The 1,017-nt window shown below is 37.1% G+C and overlaps 1 protein-coding gene across 1 annotated transcript in view; it reads right to left on the bottom strand.

Moving 5' to 3' along the window:
* The window catches only part of LOC106876892 (17-beta-hydroxysteroid dehydrogenase 14), a 27,762-nt gene that overhangs the window by 19,842 nt on the left and 6,903 nt on the right, over positions 1 to 1,017 (bottom strand). Inside the window, exon 3 of the mRNA XM_052968457.1 lies at positions 396 to 434. Within this exon, the coding sequence (XP_052824417.1) occupies positions 396 to 434 (39 nt within the window). The remainder of the gene's footprint in view (positions 1 to 395; positions 435 to 1,017) is intronic.

The raw sequence follows: 1,017 nt of genomic DNA, 5'->3' as shown, positions 1-1,017 counted from the left end.
TCATTCCGAATCTTCTCCTAAAATTGGAGCGACATGCGTGCTAATTTGTGGACGTGCATAAACCACATTCACGTTCACACACACACAAACATCCTCTCTTTTATAGATATTGATATGTAAATATTCTTTTCTATTCTAATCACAAGGCCCGAAATTTTTTTTTTGTCGGGGTGGGGGCAGTCGATTAGATCGACCCCAGTACGCAACTGGTACTTAATTTATCGACCCGAGAAGATGAAAGACAAAGTCGACCTCGGCGGAATTTGAACTCAGAACGTAAAGACAGACGAAATACCGCTAAGCATTTTGCCCGGTGTGCTAACGTTTCTGCCAGCTCGCCGCCTGTAAATATTGTGTTGAAAAACGTTCTGGATAGAAAAAGTTAAGTCTCATACCAAGGATGTCACAAAAGGCAACTTTTGCACCATTCTTCACTGCAAGGAAAATAAAAAATAAAATAAAAAGTTATGACAATATCATTCTAACTTAAATAACAGAAAATGGTTAATCATTCGAGTAATTATTTCCAATTTGACTTGTTTCAATTAAATAAAAGCCTTCAGGGAGTATACAGATATTTCTAGGATGGAAACCCAAACAAAACTAGAGATTTCATAACATATGATTGATTGTTTATACAAGTGATGTGGAACCTTATAATTGGGCTGTGGGGTTATTCACTTCACAATTATGGAGTTTTGAGTTCAGTCCCACTCAGTGACATCTTGGGCAAATGTATTCTAGTATTATCCCAAGCTGACCAATGTTTTCCCAGTTTTCGAACTGAACCATTGAGTTTAGAAATGATCATTATGACTGTTAGATCAGTTAAACAAGCTTTGATGAGGTTGGTGCGTTAAGCACCACCTCCATGCCTCAGAAGTGGAATGACTATTGATAACACTCTACTAAGGTGGGAGTGTTTTGTTCATGCAAAGTTAAATAGTACTTCTTGTAATGACCTGTGATAAAGAACAGATATTACAAATAACTTACAAACTTCTCATCGCTTGCTTT

This window comes from Octopus bimaculoides, chromosome 6 (genome assembly GCF_001194135.2).
Source record: "Octopus bimaculoides isolate UCB-OBI-ISO-001 chromosome 6, ASM119413v2, whole genome shotgun sequence".
Lineage (NCBI taxonomy): Eukaryota > Metazoa > Mollusca > Cephalopoda > Octopoda > Octopodidae > Octopus > Octopus bimaculoides.
Note: the sequence above shows the minus strand (reverse complement) of the source record. Positions and strands in the feature narration are given on the sequence as shown.